This window comes from Silene latifolia, chromosome X (genome assembly GCF_048544455.1).
Source record: "Silene latifolia isolate original U9 population chromosome X, ASM4854445v1, whole genome shotgun sequence".
Taxonomy (NCBI): Eukaryota; Viridiplantae; Streptophyta; class Magnoliopsida; order Caryophyllales; family Caryophyllaceae; genus Silene; species Silene latifolia.
Genome location: NC_133537.1, coordinates 48704247 through 48722616, shown reverse-complemented (window position 1 = coordinate 48722616; position 18370 = coordinate 48704247). Strand labels below are relative to the sequence as shown.

The following is an 18370-nucleotide window of genomic DNA, read 5'->3' as shown; positions in this document are numbered from 1 at the left end:
AAAGGCTGAAGGACAACTCTCTCTAAAAGACTGAAAGGGGACTTAACTAAAAAGGGGTTATCTGAAGGTTACTGAAAGGATTATCCTGAAGTATCTGAAGAAATAAAGGATTATCTGAAGGGAGGAAGGCTGAAGGAAGGATTATCCTGAAAGGGTATCTAAAGGGTTGTCTGAAAGATTAAGGTAAGTTTCTGAAAGATCTGAAGGGTTTATCCTGAAAAGGGTTACCTAAAAGATATGAAGGTTCGCCTGAAAAGGGTCACCTAAAGGGATGAAGGATTGCCTGGGGGTATCTGCCTGTCTATGTCCTCAAGCAAACTCTCACTGGGGAATAAAACGATGATTTTGGGAGAAGACAGCAGGACACAGTCTGGAACTGCTGGGAGAAATCTGCTTGTGTTCAGCTTTAAACAAATTCCGGAAGGATTTGGGGTCGATGTTGATCTCCATGTCTCGAGAGAAAATGAGCTCTCGCTGAGGGAACATAATCGGGAACTGATCTCCATGTCTCGAGAGGGGATGTCTATCCGTGTACTCTCGCTGGGGGAACATAATAGAGGTGTGTCGAAACACCTGTCAAAGAATATTCGCTCGTTGTGGCAAGCGAGGTCTTGGCAAAGTACTACTTCTGATACTTACCTGCATGGTTAGTAGCCACACAAGAATGAAATCTAATATATGCACGTAAGCGATTATCACATGGATCTCGAATGAGGAAACACATAGGTTTTGCAAAAGTCGTTTCTTTATAAAAGTTGTTTAAAACTTGCTCAAATAAATTTGTCGTTTGCATATTCAAATGGGCTTTAGACACGTGACTGACGCGACGTAGACCTACTAGGACGCAACGCGAAATGTAGACTTGGGTTAGACTGACGCGACACCAACTTAGATTTGACGCGACACAGGGATGACTTTGACAGACTTCGCTTAAGCATGCACAACCCCTAGCCAAGTGTGGGTGACAATGCGTATCAGTTCCAAAGTTATAAGAATTGCAAGAATGATGAAGGCATATAAAGGCAAGGCATGAGCCATGGATCATCTGTCTACTAGGACTTCTTTCACCACCGTTTGCTGTAAAAGAGACCCCTCTTGAGGCACGATGACTTGGAGAATTGATCTAAGATCTTTGTCATTGTCCGGACCGAGTACTAGCTAGACTTAGAGGAATAAAGGAAGGGTGGCATCTTGAAAGAGAAGCCCCCAGGATGAGAAGATGACTCTGGACTTTGGTAAAAAAAGAGGCTGGGCGACAATAAGGAGCCCCCAGTATAGAGGTGTTGGTTGTGGAAGGAATGTTAATTGAGGTTGGAAGGTTGAAAATTGTGATGGTTGAGATGGTTGATAATTGAGATTGAAAGTTGGAAGTGGGGATGGTTGTGTCTTTGAGGACTGCTTACGTATTCACGTGAAGTGAAATCAAACCAGACCGTAGTTCTTGAGGTTTGGTTAATTTTGTTTGGGTGTTGTGGTTGTATCCTTCTTGCGTAAGAAAAGACTGCCTACGTATCCACCTGAAAAGGTGAAATCAAACCATGCTCGTAGTTCAAGTGTGTGCCTAAGCTATGTTGTTAGGGCCTTAAAGTGCAGGGGTCACAAGGGTAATATTCCTTTGGTGACTCGAAGAATCGATTTGAGATAACTCCCCCTGATCATAGACCAAAGAGGTATAACTAATTTTGTAAATATTTCCTTGTCGTGTGAGCACACCTAAAAGTGGACCCTAAGGATGAATATGGGTATGTCCCGTTCTGGGTAGCAAAGTATTGAAGACTCCGTGTATGGGTCAAGGTGAAACTAGATTGGATATTTGGAATGTGGAGCTTGGACATAAGAGGCTTTGATGAACAAATCTCTGGAGCTTGATTTTGTGGAGTTAAGTCTTTATGAGGTTGTGGCTTGTAATGTGGCTTGGAAATGGAGTCTCTTGGCTTGATATAGCCTGAGCACATAAAGGTAGGTTAAAATGACGTGGGATCAAGTTTCCATGTCTTGCCCCTAAAGGATGGGTATGTTTGACAAGCTTGATAGGATTCTCAAAATTCCTAACTATCTCCCTGTAATGGTGTCGAGAAGGACTTAGGGTGTGTGATGTGTGAAAGGCTAAGTGAGGGTGCTAGCTAACCTTCTTCATTGATGTCTTGATTCTATACTATAACTTGATTCTATATAGACTTCAGGAGTATTCCGTTTAGTATTTGATTTCAGACTTGTTCTTGATTCAGATTCAGATTCTTGGTCTAGAATATATCTCGGCTTTTTGCTCAGATTCTTAACTCGGGTTTTTGAAGATAACTTTGACTTTGGATATTGACTTGCTTGACTGAGCCTTCTTCTTTTGACTCTTTGATCTTGGATTACGGGCATAATTGTGGCCTTGGATATTGACCTCAGTTTCTCTTGATTGAGCCTTTTGTCTTTCATCATGGCTCGTATCGTCTTGGATGGACTTGGGTCAGACTAGCACCTTTAGTGTGAAACGGGTTGGTCTTTTAGTAACACGGGTTGTTTATTGTGGGGGAATGGGCTTGCCTTTCGTCATGGATTGTCAACAAGGGAGACGGTCTGGATTCGTCCTAGAATCTCTTGAGATATGCTCGTACTAAACTAGGGTTATATTGTGGGGTTTCTATTGCCAGACATGGAATAGGTAAGAAAAGAACACGGAGTTTCAGGTCCTCTACGACATAGAACGGAGCATCATTTAAGTGCACTCACATTGATTTTCATGTGTCGCTCGTTTGTTTTAAAATGTCTCAAATCAAATCTTGTTGTCACAGAAAAAGGTAAAGGAAGAGATATGATAGGATATGTGGATTGAAAAGTGTACTTTTATTGAAATGAATAATAAATGTACTTAACATAGACTCGAGAAGACATGTGACTCGTGGGGACAGCCCCCAGGTTGTCACTAGAAACTGAAATGGACACGAAGAAAGACACTATGACAAAATTATGGGATAGAAAGCCTAAGACTCGGACTGGGACTCGGACTTTGTTTTGATTTCAGATCTAGACTCGTAATCATCGGCCCACGCTTGAACGTTTACTCTTCCAGCAACTGGCTTCGGCATCTGACTTTGAGCATTCACCCATTTGAGCACCCCGTCCTCATTATTGGGAACACTGGAAGGATAACAGTCAAGAAGAGTTTCCTGATAAGTCGCATATCCATGAGGATCGCCTAAGCTACCTTGTGGGTTAAAGGTTGAGAGGGACAACCTCCCGCTTTCGATCATATCCTGAATGACGTTTTTTAATTTGTAACATTTCTCTGTATCATGCCCTTTGCCTCTATGGTATTTGCAATAGGCATTCTCATCCCAGAATTTGGATTTCTTCTCTGGATTAGGCGTAGGTCCTATAGGCTTCAACATTCGTTGTTCCATGAGTCTTTGAAAGGTATCTGTGTATGTAATACCAATGTTGGTAAATTTCCTAGGAGGTGTGCCATTATTTTCGGAAGCCTTTGTAAATGGCCTTGGAGGGTTGTTAGGTTTCTTTCACGAAGGGTCCATGGGGTTGCCTTTGTTGATTTTGATTCTTGGATGACAGGAACTAGGAATGTATTGCCCACTCGTTACTTTAGGACTATTAGGTTGAGGGTTTGTTTTGAAACTTTTCATCTTGAGAGGTTGGGCATCAAGCTTCTTATCCATTTCAGCAAACTGGTTTTCAATGTTGGAAAGCCGAGAGTTTAGAGTATTAATGGCTCCCTCTATCTTGGAAAGCAGGAGCATTCCACTTTGGACATCGTCCTCCTTCAGCGCTTTGATTTCTTTGTGTAACACCCCCATACTCCAAGTTCCTTACCAGGACCACTCAGGTATAAGGATGCCACCATCTCGGTTACCCGAGGCATGATATTCATAAGACAATAACGAAACAACTTTAAAAGTAAATGAAGTTTAAAGTGATTACATAGCAATTCCAAACTGATAAAAAGAAGTACAAGATTCTCAGACGGTTTACTGCTAAAACTATCAAAGCTATAAAACATCGTCTGGCATAGCGGAAGACTTCTAACTGCCACGTGATGACTCATCCCAGCTATCCCATGCGCGTCATATCATACCTGCTCAATAACTCTCGCCACCACCCCGAATGGATCACCACGCTTTTTAAAACATTTAAATGGGGTCAAGTTACTAATCACACAATTTATATAATCCAACAACACAACAAACAACACAACTCAAACGGTCACACACACACAATCACACCACTCCCATCAATCGCCATCATCGACCGTCCACCGGACCACCCCCAGATGGGGACCGCAGCCGTTCCCACCTAAGCCCCGCTCATCATACCGAGCGATAACCCTGTCCCATTAATGTGCATATCCCCTCCCGTGGCGGGTTCCACGGAGGGCGAAACTAGGGCGTGAAGCCACTCCCGCAAGTGACTCCACTCAGCCGAGAACGCATCTCGAGAACCAGAGACAAACAATCACATCCATCAACAACAATCAATCAACAACCGTCACGAAACCAATCAACAAGCACTAATTACAGCACAATCACCACACATTATGTAACTAATACTGAGTAGGGAAACCCTACCTGGAAAGCACAACAGTCAGATGGTATCAACAGCTGTATCAAAAAGCCTCTTCTACAAAACCTCCTCCTATCATACAAACACATAAACACTACCAAATCACAATCTACACAAAACCCCTAAATCCCCATATTAGGGTTTAACCAACTTAAAGGAAAAAACAGTAAAAAGGGTACATATATCTTACCCTCGACGCAAGGATCTCAACGGTATAACAAACGATGAAAACCGACCTTCCAAACTCCGGGATTTGCTAACAATGCGATTAAAGGGATGAACGTACTTGCTTTCTCTCTTTGACAGTAATTTAGGTTTTGAAAAGTGTTTAGAATGATGACGGAAAAGATTATATACCTTAATCGCATAATTAACAAAACCCGAGAAATAACTCCTCAGAACCGGCTACTCGATCGAGTAGCTAAGGTACTCGATCGAGTGCCCCTTTACTCGATCGAGTATCCTAGTTACTGGATCGAGTACCCAACAGGTCAGAAACTATTTTAAAACGCAACTCACCCTTACTCGACAGAGTAAGGCCTACTCGATAGAGTACCCAAAGACTCATAAATACGGAGTATTACAGTCTTTCCTCCTTAAAAAGAACTTCGTCCCCGAAGTTCAACCCATACTAAAAAACAAACATACTAACTCGATCAAGACACAACAACGTGACTAAGAACTCAAAACAAAACTCCAACCCAAACATGAACTCGTAACACCAACTCCACTAACTATTCCTACCTCCACAACATGGCTCACGATATCGTATCGACTCCATTATATCTCTCTCAACACTAACTCCATACACTACCAACTAGCTCCGTAATACATCATCCAGAGCCAATCCAATATCAAAATACCCCTAACATCAAACGGAATGTTACATTCTACCACCCTTAAAAGGAACTTCGTCCTCGAAGTTTACTTACACTCATAAACATCATCATGCCACTATCAAAACTCTCGAACTCCTAAACATCACACTACTACAAGCACGGCCATGGCTTTTTAACAACATCAACCACAAAACAAATCCCTCCTTTATGGTATGCTAACACTCTACTTCCAATTATTTTACAACATGCACAACCATGAAACTCACTTTTATCGCATCCTACTCCTATTAAGACAAATGTTACGTCCTCGTAACTCACTAAATCCATAGTTAAATCATCTCATCATCCTCATCACCACCACATGTCAAAGATAACCGCCTATAACCTCATTTCTATAACCGTTCCTATTTCCAAGGCTTTCTTACTTAAACAGTTCTCATACTTCAATTTACTCTGCACTCTATCTAACTAATACCGCAAAACCCTTAGCATAACCAATACTCCAACTCTTCCACATTACCGCAACATGACATACCTCTCTATATAGACTATATAAAACTTCTATCACCAAAAGCATAACTCACGATCCACACGTGTTACGTACACTCACACAAGATCCTCAAGTTCTTTTCTTTCATCACTGCAAAACTCATACATGACTTAACAAGACACTAAATCCAAACACCCTTCCCTCACTGACCCAACGAAAGATTAAAACCACCTGCAGCTTTCAGATCATTACCACACATGTTCTACGAATCACTTGCCATGACTATGTGCACCAATGTCTCATCTACAACAAGGTCAAATGTTTTGTACAACCTCTTACAACTGTGCCCTATCAACAGAAAATCACTATACCATCACAACAATAAAACATACACAACTTTCTCCCATATCATACTCTACCCTCACACCCAAGTTGAAACTGGTAAGAAACATCAATAAACAAAACAACAGTCTACATGTTCAACCAAAACTCACAAAGAACAACAGCAAACAAAACAACAATCTATGTGTTACTGGTATGCACTTTCGAAAACTCGTATCATAATCATCCCGCCTACTCCACCACAACCGGTGACGGCATCACAACACCGTCACCAACAACCGCACCGCAATGTGAAAATACCCGCATCACAACACGAAGTACTGTGCCCGGATCACCACCCGAGGCACCACAACCGCACCGATAGACATCACAACTTACTCAAACCCATAAACACCGACTCAAAGATAACTTCTCGTACAAGAAAAACTTACTCAAATCCACTTTATTAAATCACAACGCAACATATTATATGGATAAACAGATAAGCACCTCATGAACATCATCTCTACCATTCCACGGAATACGCATGTGTTATCAATACACATAAAATTATAACTAGCCATGCCAAATCAATCAAATTATTACCTTTTTAGCCTCATTCCATCAGATTGTCGTACCCTACATATATCACAAACATTCATATAACATCTTTATAACTATCACACCATACCGCTTCTCGTGAGGTTCGAACCTCACACAAACATTTATACACATCATAGACCCATAATCACATCCAACTAGTCAATCCCGATCACGTAAGTTACCACCTGATAAAGGTTACCTGTCGCCCGAGCTTAACTCATATGCCCCTCATAACATATTTTCCCATTCGCATAACCATCACCTCATGCCATACCATTAATATTCAACCACTAGCGCTCGCCTCATATAACCACATCTTATACTCCCTTACAACCATACATATCAATCCGGCCTTTGTAAAATCAACCTCTCTAGGACTGCTGTCTTTCTTATCTATCATCACCCTTAACCACTAGTGACAACACCACAATACCACCACTGCTCGTATATCAAACCTCTTACACTCATATCAAAGCAACACGGTTTTTCTCCTATCTTTGGTTAACATCCCCAAATAAAGAACATCAAACCCATCAACAAAATTACCTCAACATTATTCCCAATACTATCTTAATTGTATCGTCATCTAACTTTCCACCAAAAATCTCATATCGTGTAAATACTCCACCAACTCTTACTCCCTTAATTCCTCGAAACTCATTATTAATCATGTTGTCCTGAAGCTCCCATATAACCATTAACTAACATCCTCATGATAATATCACACATTTCGATGATTCCTTACCTTTATATCACATAACTCCGATGAAAATTTTCCTTAGCTTACTTTTTACTCTTCTTTTCTCTTCACATTCAACAATACCATTTAATAGCTCAACTCCTTATTACTTCTATCTAATTCTTTAGTGCTCCGGTTACCTTCTCATTCCGCCAAAGCTCAAATCCCATTATTTCATGTCGATATCATCTCACTCTTTCTTATCATGGATCTTCTCTTATTATGCTATCGCTCACACTTGTCACTAACCTATCCATAAAATCAACGTTCACTGTTTAAACAACTTCATTTCATGCCGTTAAATGCCCAAAGAAATCACACGTAGTTTCACCTCTTAATAAACCAAATCTCCCAAACTCACTCACTGTCTACAAATCCACCTCGCAACATGTCTCCATAAAGTTCACTATATACCACTCTTCTCAACCCCTTTAAAACGAACTTTCATTACATATATTCTTGACCCACACGACTCCTAACCATATCACTCCATAATTCTTTACACATCTCAAGTTGCCACTATCCAAACCTTCCTTTCAATCTTTTCATTCTCACGTTCCTTAGACCCACATCATCCCTTACCCACTTTCACTTACTTTTACATCACTCAATTTCGCGAATAAATCACTCACCATGTCTCACCAAAACTTGCACCATGCCTCAATCAGCTCATCAATATTCTTTTTCTTTTTCCACTTCTCAGCACAACCACATATAGCTCATCTCCTCCCACCAAACTCATACTCACCATAAGGTGCCACTCACCACCCCATAAGATTGGGTAACTTACGTATCAAGACCAACTTACATGTAAAACAATGCATAAAGAAGTAAAATAACAACTTTGAATTAAACATAATATGCAACGAATGTCAAAAGATAAGCATATGACCCAAAACAGGGGTCACTACATCGAGTACCGGCCACTCGATCGAGTAAGGGACTTACTCGATCGAGTAGGTGAAGATCAGAAACACGTAAAACAAATCACCAGGGCTACTCGATCGAGTAACTAACGTACTCGATCGAGTTCCCCCTTACTCGATCGAGTACCAAGGCTACTCGATCGAGTACCCCAATTCTGATACCATTTGTAACACCCCCATACTCCAAGTGCCTTACCAGGACCACTCAGGTATAAGGATGCCACCATCTCGGTTACCCGAGGCATGATATTCATAAGACAATAACGTAACAACTTTAAAAGTAAATGAAGTTTAAAGTGATTACATAGCAATTCCAAACTGATAAAATGAAATACAAGATTCTCAGATGGTCTACTGCTAAAACTATCAAAGCTATAAAACATCGTCGACACAAATGAAGACTTCTAACGCCACGTGATGACTCATCCCGGCCTATCCCATACGCGTCATATCATACCCGCCACCACTCCCGATTGATCACCACAGTTTTAAAACATTTAAACGGGGTCGACAAATCACACAATTTATATAATCCAACAACACAACAAACAACACAAAAATCAAACGGTCACACACACACAATCACACCACTCCCATCAATCTCCGTCACCGACCGTCCACCGGACCACCACGCCAGGGGGGACCGCACCGTTCCCACCTAAGCCCCGCTCATCATACCGAGCGATAACCCTATCCCATTAATGTGCACATCCCCTCCCGTGGCGGGTTCCACGGAGGGCGAAACTAGGGCGTGAAGCCACTCCCGCAAGTGACTCCACTCAGCCGAGAACGCATCTCGAGAACCAGAGACAAACAATCACATCCATCAACAACAATCAATCAACAACCGTCACGAAACCAATCAACAAGCACTAATTACAAGACAATCACCACACATTATGTAACTAATACCGAGTAGGGAAACCCTACCCGAAAGCACAACATCGAGACGGTATCAACAACAAATGTATCAAAAAGCCTCTTCTACAAAACCTCCTCCTATCATACAAACACATAAACACTACCAAATCACAATCTACACAAAACCCCCAAATCCCCATATTAGGGTTTAACCAACTTAAAGGAAAAAACAGTAAAAAGGGTACATAGATCTTACCCTCGACGCAAGGATCTCAACGGTATAACAAACGATGAAAACCGACCTTCCAAACTCCGGGATTTGCTAACAATATGATTAAAGGGATGAACGTACTTGCTTTCTCTCTTTGACAGTAATTTAGGTTTTGAAAAGTGTTTAGAATGATGACGAAAAAGATTATATACCTTAATCGTATAATTAACAAAACCCGAGAAATAACTCCCTGTAAACCGGCTACTCGATCGAGTAGCTAAGGTACTCGATCGAGTGCCCCCTTGCTCGATCGAGTATCCTAGTTACTGGATCGAGTACCCAACAGGTCAGAAACTATTTTAAAACGCAACTCACCCTTACTCGACAGAGTAAGGCCTACTCGATAGAGTACCCAAAGACTCATAAATACGGAGTATTACACTTTGTCATCACTAGGATCGAGAAGATGAGAAAAGTCTAGGAACGATCCTTCATCGTATTTAGTGCTGTTAGACCCAAGAGGGTCGGTCCCATCGAATTGCTCCACAAATGGTGGCATTGGAAGCTTGTCTTCTTCGATCATATCTTGGATGGTGTGTTTCAAGAGAAAACACTCTTCAATATCATGACCTCTACCTTGGTGATATAAGTAGTATTTGTTGCCCTTCCAGAGGTTCACCTGTTTCTCTATAGGTGGATCCAAAGTCGGTCCTATTGGATGTAGCTTGCCTTGGGCAGAGAGTCTCTTCAAAGCATCGGCATAAGACATGCCTAAATCGGTAAGCACCCTTTGATGCCTCCCAGGTTTCCTTTCAGTTGTTTTCGGCTTTCTAGGACGATGGTTATTGCAAGAGGTAAGCTTTGGACGACCTAGACTAGAGGTTTCTCTAGGTGGCGTGTTCTTTTCCACCATCCCATTTTCAAGGGTGAGGACGCGAATGCTCAAATTTTCCACTGTAGCTTGAACTTGTAGGACCATGGCATAAACGTCTTGGAAAGACATGGTGATTGTGGCTTGAACTCCTTAGTGACCTTGCTGACTGACGGAACTTGCCGGATTCCTACTCGACAGAAATGACGCGCATTACAACTCGATTCGACATGGGATCACGCATACCAAGGCAACAAACAAAGGAACACAGGAAGGGACAAGTAAACACGAGGGTAAGACGACAGATCTAGACTTGACTTGTGAATTCGTGAAATGTCATGAGCGACTTCTCGTGTTTGAATTCACGGTGTTGACTTTCATTTTAGACTCGAGTGTTGACTTTGACAGAGTGACATTTATGTGGTTGACTTGATTGACGGGATTGATGATACGTGTTGATTCTAAGACGTGTGTTTAAGACAGACTTGACTCGAGGTTCGGGTATGTGTGTCCCGAACGTGTCATTAGGAGAATTCAAGAAACGGATTTTGGAATGACACGATGTGTTAGCCTCGAGTGTGTGAGACTAGGTGTGGAAATGTTTAGCTCCTAATTGAGTTGGGGTAGGGAGTCCAAAATGACGGCGTGACGCCTTAGGACTTGACTTGAATTTTTAAAAGACCCAAAATGTAAAGGAAGACGGGTTTATGACTCGACAGAGTTCCGACTAGGACATAGTCGGTTTGAACTTTTGACTCTAATTTAGCCCAATTGAATTTACACATTTACATTTACATGTTTGAAAAATATTTTGTTTTTCTCTTTTTTTCTTTTTCTTTTTCCTTTTTTTTTTCGGACCTTTTTTTTTGTTTTTTTTTTCGCTTTTTTCATTGTTGTTTTGTATTTGGTTTTGAAATGGGTTTTAGGCCCGAAGTTTGACTCGACATATAGACAGAGTTTAGGCTTATTTTGCGCTATTTTGAAAATATTTATATTTTGAAAAGGATTTTATTTTACAAAATGGTTTTGTTTACAAAATGGTGATCACATATGATACAAACATATATACAGGCATTATAACGGGATGCTGAGTGCATTTAAAAGAGTTTTGGTTTAAAGAGTGGGTTGCCATACCGAACAATCAAACCTGAAGTCTGTGGAGAGGCTCGTACCAAACAAGAGTAAGGCCGATTCCTAGTCCATTTCCTCAAGTAGTGAGAGTCCTTGATACAAATAAGAGTAAGTACCATGGTATGGATGACGTCAATCGCTATCCATCCTTAGGCCCAAATAAGAATTAGGACCGTTTAGACGGGACGATTGGTCGAATGGGTTGGGTTGGGCCTAGGAACGCCGAATGAAACGATCTAGGAAGACCGAGTTATGAAAACCGACAATTGTCTTGTACAAACTATTCCCTAACCTTGTTCAAGTTTCACCCTTTTGGCTACACGTAAGTGTATTTTCCCCAGCGGAGTCGCCAAACTGTGGACATGGGCCACGGGGGCGCTTGGGAAACAAGCGTTTGCATTTGTGGAGTCGCCACCAATTTATTGTGGAAAATTGGAAACCGTTCGAATACCTCGTGCCATGTCAAGACACAAAGTAGTGACATGAACACCAAGAACTCGTTACCCTTAGCATTCTATGTCTAGAATGACTCTCGTGGATGCCAATGAACACGGATGTTCACAGAGATCTGGAGTAAGGGGTGAGGGTACGTATTAGGAAGCTCTTTTGATCGAACACCTAATCCCGCCCGCCTCGATAGCGGCCTCTACTAATGATTAGGGAAAATCGTCTATACTCGATATATTGTCGATTTAAATGCATGCAATGCAACATCCAAGTTTTAATCCTAACATATGAGAATTAATACTAAGTCGGTGAACACGTAATTTAACATGCATTTGGGTCGAAATAGGGATTTAGATTTAATTACATGTGAAGACATACAAGCAATGCGATAAAAGAAATACAATAATACAATAATGAAAATTACAATAATTACAATGGATTCAATTGATTTTTGTCGAAAATACTTCCAAAACGGATAATTTGAGAAAGAACAAAATAAACAAATAAGCGAACGGGAATTAGGCGATAATACGATTAATAGTTAATTAAATACGTAAGCTAATTAAACTAGGTCAAGGCAGAACGGAAGTTCAGAGACAGAAATCAACCTGGAACAGGCGCAGCAGAGCTGCGCCCTCTGGAAGAGGCGCAGCAGTTGCTGCGTCTGTTCCAAGGGTGAGTTCTGGCTGTGAAGCCGGAACTGCAAATCGTTAATGTTAATTGGTGAATTTAAGGATTAATTATGATATTCGACTCGGATGGAAGTGATTTAACAGATTAATTACATGCAAATGAGTCATAAAAGCAATAAAACATGGATGAGACGAACGTAAACGAATTAATTACATGAATGAAAGATTGATTAGTGACATAGGTGAACTAAATAGGTTAAATATGACAAATTAATGACGAATTAATGACGAATAGACAGATGGAAATATATCAAAGGTCGAATTCCAGAAACTCAATATGAAAGAATCGAATCTCTACAACCCGGATTGATTTTAATGACGAAAACCCGCAAATATTGGATTACTTGGGATTTAAGTCGGGATTTAACGATGAATTATACGTATTAATGATGATAAATAATATACATGTGAAATTATTGTGCTATTACGTCAAAGAATTGAAGAACAAACGAAAACAAATAACGAACGACGAATTGACAGAGGACGAAGGAAGAAGAAAGGAAGCAGGAACTGCGGCAGCCTCACGAAGATGCGCAGCATGTGCTGCGTCCCTTCGAAGAGGCGCTGCAGTTGCTGCGTCCTTTCTCGACGATCATCTTCTGGTAATCCGTAAAAAGGGTTTCGAAGCGTGGTTTTATAAATCGGTTTTAAGAAGTATTTTCGACATAAACCTTACATTAATGATACAAAAAGTAAATAACAATAAATAAAGAAGGATTTACACCCTCAGACTTACATGTTTGACGAAACGAGATGAACTAAGTTTATGATTAGTGATGCTCGACTCGATTGTAACGAAAGTGCCCTCGTAAGAGGAAAACGATTAAGATTAATTAAGTTGATTGATGTGGAGTTGGTCAAATTGGTCGGTCATGCAAACGAGGCTGGTACTCAGAAGGATCCGAGCTTACGTGGTCGAATGTTCAAGCACGTAGACGCCAAAAAGTAAGAACGTGGACTTAGAATGCAAAGGGAGAAGAGAAGGGCGGACACTCGCGTGAGAAATATGTGAGACCGAAGGTCTCTATTTATACTAATCACGGAATTAGGGTTTAGGAAAGGAGAGAAAGATCCGAAAATAACCGACTTAGGTTAAACACGGAAACTTGGACAAAAAGAAAACCTTGAGGAAAAGGCGCAGCAGAGCTGCGTCCCTTGGAAGAGGCGCAGCACTTGCTGCGTCCTTTCCTCAGCGGGTTCCTCCTGCGCAAGAAAGCACGTTTGACAGCCTGTCGTATTTTAGACATATCTTTATCTACAAGACTCGGAATAAGGTGATTTCGGTGGCGTTGGAAAGCTAAGAAAGAGATCTAGAACTTTCTCTGAAATAGGCCTAAGCCAAAAAAGTCGTTATCACCTCGTAAAACGGGCCTAAATGTCGGGTTATCATTTTAACTAAATGAAATGCACATTTTGTAATGTAAACTTTTAGTTTAGCCTAATGAAGTGACATGAGACTCAAAATGAGATATAATCTCAACATTTTATGACATCCTAACCTTAGGTAGACAAGCACATTGCTTTGACTCGGGATGTGACGATTTTTAGAAAATTAAGACGGTTTTTTGACCCGGACTCCAAATGAACTCTAATTACTGCCAAAACGACCGTAATGACACCTAGATGACAATTATGAGGTAGACACAAGTGTTTGAGCGACCACTTGACAATAAACTTACGAACTGTCATAAATCGTTTTGTGTACCAAACATGCGGCCCAATCATCACCGGGTGGTTTGGCGGAAGGTGTAGAAATGAGGTGTCTACAACATGTCACATGTCACATATATTACAAATGACAAATTACAAAGATAAAATGGAGGTCCATTTTAAGTGGCAAAAACCGGTTGATGTAAGAGGTTAGTGGGTGATTATTTTATGCTAATTGGAACATAATAAAGACACCTACTACTAGCCCTTACACACCTAGCTTTTCTTGTGAAGAGAAAAAGCAAAATTGGGAAGAAAAATTTGACTACCCCATGCTTCAAAACCGGTGCCCCCCTTCCCATTAAGAACATGTGATGTTCTCATTTTTAATTTAATCTTTGATGCTTATCTCTCATAAAAACCTCTCACACATAAAAGAGTTTTATGCTAGAATTTGTTCTATAAAATCTAATATACAAATTACATTACTAGAGTAGTAATAATAATAATAATATTAGAATTAAATTTAAGGTAAACTACTTATATTATCTAGTTAATAATATAAGTAGGATTTTGGGATAGTCTTGGAACAATTGAAAGGAGGTTCTCATACATTTGGGACAAAAGGAATCATCCATTTATCTTGAGCTCAAGAACAAGTAAGAAAGGTGTTCTTACTTGTGCCCTAAAAGCCGATTTTATATATTGTAAAGATCATTTTTCTTACCTTCTATTTATAATTTGTTATGCATGCATAAGATCAACATCTATTTTAAAGAGTAAATTAGATTAATAATTAAAAGAGTTTAATTAGAGGGTTATAGAATCCTTTCAATTGTAGCACAAACTTCCACATTCAGATGACAGTCGAACAATGCTAATAGATAGGGGTTATAAGGGATGACCCATCGGTTGTCTACCTTGTGTTTACAAATCTCAACCTGCTCACCTGTGTTTCGCCGTCTGTACTCAGGTTACCCTGCGGTGTTTGTGGTAGTGTTAGATGTGAAGGACTTTGGGTACGTACTCATACTTACACTGGCCAGGCGTTTGCGCATGTTTCATACAAGAACATTCTGGGTTAAGCTTACCACAAGGACTGTGCATCATGTGCTTTAGCACAATTACATGCAAAGAGGGATTAGCCGTTGTTGGGATTTCAGCGGACACAAAATTATCATAATCAGCTGCACACTTTAGCTTATGCCCGTCTTTGAGGATTATTAGAAAGTGGACATGTGGCAGCCCTCTTTTCTGAAATTCAACTATATATCGCTGAAAACAGCGGCCAGCCCTTAGCAGCATGTTTCCTGGACGGATCTGCAGTTTGTAACAATAGTACCGCCGACATGATATAACCTTGTACTTAGATTCAGGACTCACCCATGCACCTTCTCCTGCACCTGAGGTTAAATGTGCTTCTATTGAGTGCGAACATTTGTAAAGGCATGTGTGTTAGGTACAAGAAAACACGTATTAGCATGCAATAAATTATCGTTAGCACACTTACGGATTAGCTCCCCATCTAACAAACCCTGAACAGTTTGCTTATGTTGTGCAGGCAAACTACGTGATGACTCGGCCGTTGAAGGATCCGGATTTGGCTTAGCTTTTCGAAGGCCTTGTACCCACCCGCATTCACCAGCAGGAAACAACAATGGGTATTGCAAAGGATCATAGCACCCATAATAGTGCATGATCCTATGAGTTGTATTATCATTGCTAGTTACAATTATATGCGGGCTATTAGACTCGCTTGAAGATGAACTTTCAGACCAAATAATAACCACCTCATCAGAGGTGGGTGCGTTATACACCCGCTGGTCCAAAACAGTGTGCCTGCTAATTAATATTTGAGATTTCTCAGTGAGAGGTAAATCTCTTAAGGAACGGAAAAAGCGTGCATATGGGTTGTTCTGGGTTATTTGAATCAAGATATGAATTATATCTTCTCTTACTTCAGGAAAGCATTGTCTACGATTTAGAGCTTCATGTTGGCCGTCATAAAAATAGAGTTGTAAATATTTGAGTTTTCCGTCATTGGGATGCAAATTTGGTACATGATGATAGATCTGGCCATGAAACTGGAAAACGTAAATACCTTTATATGTATTTGCATGATAATCTCCACCAATAGAGCTGAAGGCAAAAAGGTTATTGTACATTCGTGCATACGTGCGAAAATGAACAGCATCTTCATCAGGAGAAGGATATAACCGTACCAATAAAGGAGGGTACTCATTGGTTGGTAACTGTATAGTGCCATCAGCAGAGCAAAAGGCTGGAGGTTCATATGCTAGTCTCTTCTCTAGGCATTTAGTACAAGCCCCAACTTTTGGCAACCTAAGCTGCGTTGTAGGTATTGGTTGGTCCCTGCGCGCTGCAGGTAACCCTGTAACAAAAAAAAAAAAAATATATATATATATATATATATATATATATATATTTATATATATATATATATATATATATATATATATATATATATATATAATCAAGTTTTATTTTTAAAAGTTAAAAAGAGTGGGATGTGTCAGCAATGACTGCGGATTAGCCGTAATAAAAGAAAATCCAGGGTTTATGAAAGTGCGTACTGTTCTGTTGCCTACTCAGCCTTCTTTTTTTGTTTGGTGTTTGGATTTGCAGCGGCAATCCTGGTGCATCGCTAGTAACATTGTAAAGGTCAGAAGCATACATAAGCAAAGATATTAAGAGTTTCATTACTGTAATACCGTGTACCTAGGGCGAGGCACACTGATGTCAGGCTGAGCAAATGTCGCTCTGGAACACCTGCCACGCCTATGTTGAGGTATAGTTGGGGTAGAGGAATTCAGACTGTACTCTTCGCAGGTCACGGTCTGGAGATCATGCACCTCTGGGAAGCGAAACTAAGGAGTTATGTAGATCAAACAATTAGGCAAAGAGGAGTCTTAAAGAACAAACAGGCAATGCAAAAGTGTACTCTTGCATCTTAAAGTACCTAACTTATAGTAATAAATTTATGTTTGAGTGTGCAAGGTAGTACTATGTTACTTGTGGACCAGTTTGGTTGTATGCACCAGGATTTGTTCCTAGATACATATACAAACCAGAAGAGCTTCATTCTGTTACATGAATATATGTAGGAAGAACAGAGCCCTAAATTTAAAGGCTTATTTCAGAACGGGTAGTGTTCAAGTGCATGATTAGTTGGCCTCCCTCCCGGTAAACATTACGGTACAACCGAGAAAGTGTTTTTATGAATATGTTGCTTAGCCTGGGGTCCACACAAGCAGCGGTTATTGAACAGCCAGTCTCGTAGGCAAACGTTTTCTAGGGCAAATTGTAAATTGCAAAAAAAGGAATTTCTTTCCACTAGCAAAGGTTTGTAATTAGCTACGTTTGTCAAGCACGCACCCGCAATGGCTAAGTACCCGTGCACAAGAACAGCGCAATTATTCATATGTTTTAAAAGCATCAGTACAAAAACAAGCAATATCACTTCATTATTATATTTAAAATCTAAATCCGGAAATACATAGGCTCATACAAACAGCAATCACCCGGTTACACCACCATAGTGGCCGACAAATTACAAGCCCGCAATGCGCTGTTTTTCAGACCCAAAACATTGTAGTCGAAAATCCCAAAAATAATAGAGCAGGGAAGGTTTAGTGTCAATTCAGGACACACAACAAAATACTACTACATAGCTAGATATAATCTGTAATACAGTTTGAGCTTATGCTTTTTTGAAGCGGTCAAACATTGCTTCGAGGCTTTCAGACACTTTGAAGAAACGGGGAGGTGTGGACATGGGCCACCCACAGCGCGCGTGAAAGGGCTCGAATAAGCCTGCATTTGTGGAGTCGCCACCAATTTTTATGGAAAATTGGAACCGTTCGAATACCTCGTGTCATGCCAAGACACAAAGTAGTGACATGAACACTAAGAACTCGTTACCCTTAGCATTCTATGTCTAGAATGACTCTCGTGGATGCCAATGAACACAGATTTTCTCATAGATCTGGAGTAAGGGGTGAGGGT

General features: G+C 40.5%; 1 protein-coding gene across 1 annotated transcript; it reads right to left on the bottom strand.

Annotated features, from left to right (window-relative positions):
• Nucleotides 1-15343: 15343 nt before the first annotated feature.
• On the bottom strand, nt 15344-17065 carry LOC141617330 (uncharacterized). Its single transcript, XM_074434514.1, has 3 exons — nt 16939-17065; nt 15855-16736; nt 15344-15747 (listed from the first exon to the last, which is right to left on the bottom strand). The coding sequence occupies exons 1-3, from the start codon at nt 17063-17065 to the stop codon at nt 15344-15346; spliced, it is 1413 nt and encodes a 470-aa protein (XP_074290615.1).
• Nucleotides 17066-18370: the final 1305 nt, after the last annotated feature.